We start from the raw sequence: 1,667 nt of genomic DNA, 5'->3' as shown, positions 1-1,667 counted from the left end.
ATATGAAACACTGATGTAGGTGAAATACATCAAGTGATGGGATCAGTCATGTAGTTTACAGGGTCAACAACAAATAGTTAGGAAAAGAAAAAGCACCCCCCTCTGCCACTGTAACATTACCCCCCTCTCCAGATTTGTTGTTTAAAGTTTCCATTGAGCACAACACTCTTGCAGATACCCAGGATCATTGGTGGGGCAAGGGAGCTGTCCAGGTTGTATGTTGTTGGTGGTATGGAATTTGTGATGAGGATGAAGGAGTCCGCAATAGGAACATAACCAATGCCAACACTCACTCTGAAGATGGCCATTGGTCTCACATTTAGTACAGAAGCGAAGACGGCGGGGCATGGTGCCAGAGGGAGGAGTAATGATGGAGAATTTGTGTTGTTCAAGACATTCCTCCAAGTTGGCGGCTCTAAGCCGAGCTCTGCACTGGTCCATTTCTCCCTGTGCGTGAATGAGTTCAGCCCCTACGGATTGTTGTACGGCAAGTAGGAGGTCTATCTTTGCGTCAACAGCTCTGAAACAATCGACTTCATCAGTAATGCCAGGATCCTTGATGTCTTGTAGCGACGCTCAAAGACTTTCCAGTAAGTTATCGTCCTGCGTCAGCAAATATTCCCAAGTGTCCTCCTCTCACTCCTTGTCCGAAGAATTCCAGTTTCCTACAGGTTCAGCAACTTGAAGTACATCTGCTGCAGTTGTTGATACCCGATGTAAGCCAAAAGCAGGATTGCTGTCAATGGGAACGCCCATGGGAGGGCAAGTAACAGTGGTAGCGTATGCTCCAGGGAAGTAGGGTAATACACATTCCAAGGGGTAGACATCTTGAACTGGGGTGGAGGTGTCGAAGGGAATGGATTGCTAGTATCAGGTAACATCATTGGAGGGTCGCTGGATAATGTTGCTGTAGACTACAAACTCCTGGGGGTTGCTGCTATGCCCTTCTGATGCAGTAATGTACTCGCTGACGTCAGCTAGTAGCTGTAGATTGGGGGCATGGTTGAGGCTGCCATTGTCAGAGGCGTCAGAGGCGAGAGGAGGCATACTGGGGGAATCAGTAGATGCAGCAGCGGGACTGTCAGGGTTTGGAGAGGACGAGATATTCATAGGTGATGAGGAGGGAAAAACCTGTGTAGGAGCCACATGGTAAGATCCGCTAGATGCTTCCAACACGTGAGGAACCTCCAGGGGCCCAGGGAACTGGTGCAAAACTACAGCGTCACTATTAGAGGAGTCCAGGGGTCCTGGGATGAGGAAAGGACGATGAGTGACATTTGACAGGGGGGGTGCGAAGGGGTAACGGAAACCTCCTTCATCAAGGGATTCTAGCAAAGAGTCATCAGATTCTTGCTGGGAAGGGAAACTCAGAATGGGTTGCCTAGGGGTTGGCATTTCTATTATTCCAGCTGTGAAGCGTTCTTCTAATGCCTGGAGGTGGGAAGGGTAGGAAGTTGGCGTTCTCTGGGGACCAGTCATTGGAAAATTGTCGTGCCTAGGAGCCAAAGGGCGACGACACGGGTCCAGATTAGAGGTTGCATTGTTGTTTCTAGTGTGGTTATTTCACTCAGCAGGCATGAGAGAAAGCCAAAAGGAGATTTTTCTAGAAAAAACCAAGCCCAGAATACAAAAGAAGCCCACTACTACAGACAAAGAGAGTCCCCAAC

The 1,667-nt window shown here is 48.8% G+C and overlaps 1 protein-coding gene across 1 annotated transcript; it reads right to left on the bottom strand.

Annotated features, from left to right (window-relative positions):
- Positions 1 to 665: 665 nt before the first annotated feature.
- FIBRA_09183 (uncharacterized protein) lies at positions 666 to 1,479 on the bottom strand (the record flags this gene model as incomplete). Its single annotated transcript, XM_012321506.1, has 2 exons — positions 666 to 864; positions 923 to 1,479. 2 exons carry the CDS (start codon positions 1,477 to 1,479, stop codon positions 666 to 668), a joined length of 756 nt encoding a protein of 251 aa, XP_012176896.1.
- Positions 1,480 to 1,667: the final 188 nt, after the last annotated feature.

This window comes from Fibroporia radiculosa, assembly GCF_000313525.1.
Source record: "Fibroporia radiculosa TFFH 294 genomic supercontigs, scaffold13023, whole genome shotgun sequence".
Taxonomy (NCBI): Eukaryota; Fungi; Basidiomycota; class Agaricomycetes; order Polyporales; family Fibroporiaceae; genus Fibroporia; species Fibroporia radiculosa.
This window is presented reverse-complemented; position numbering and strand designations above follow the sequence as displayed.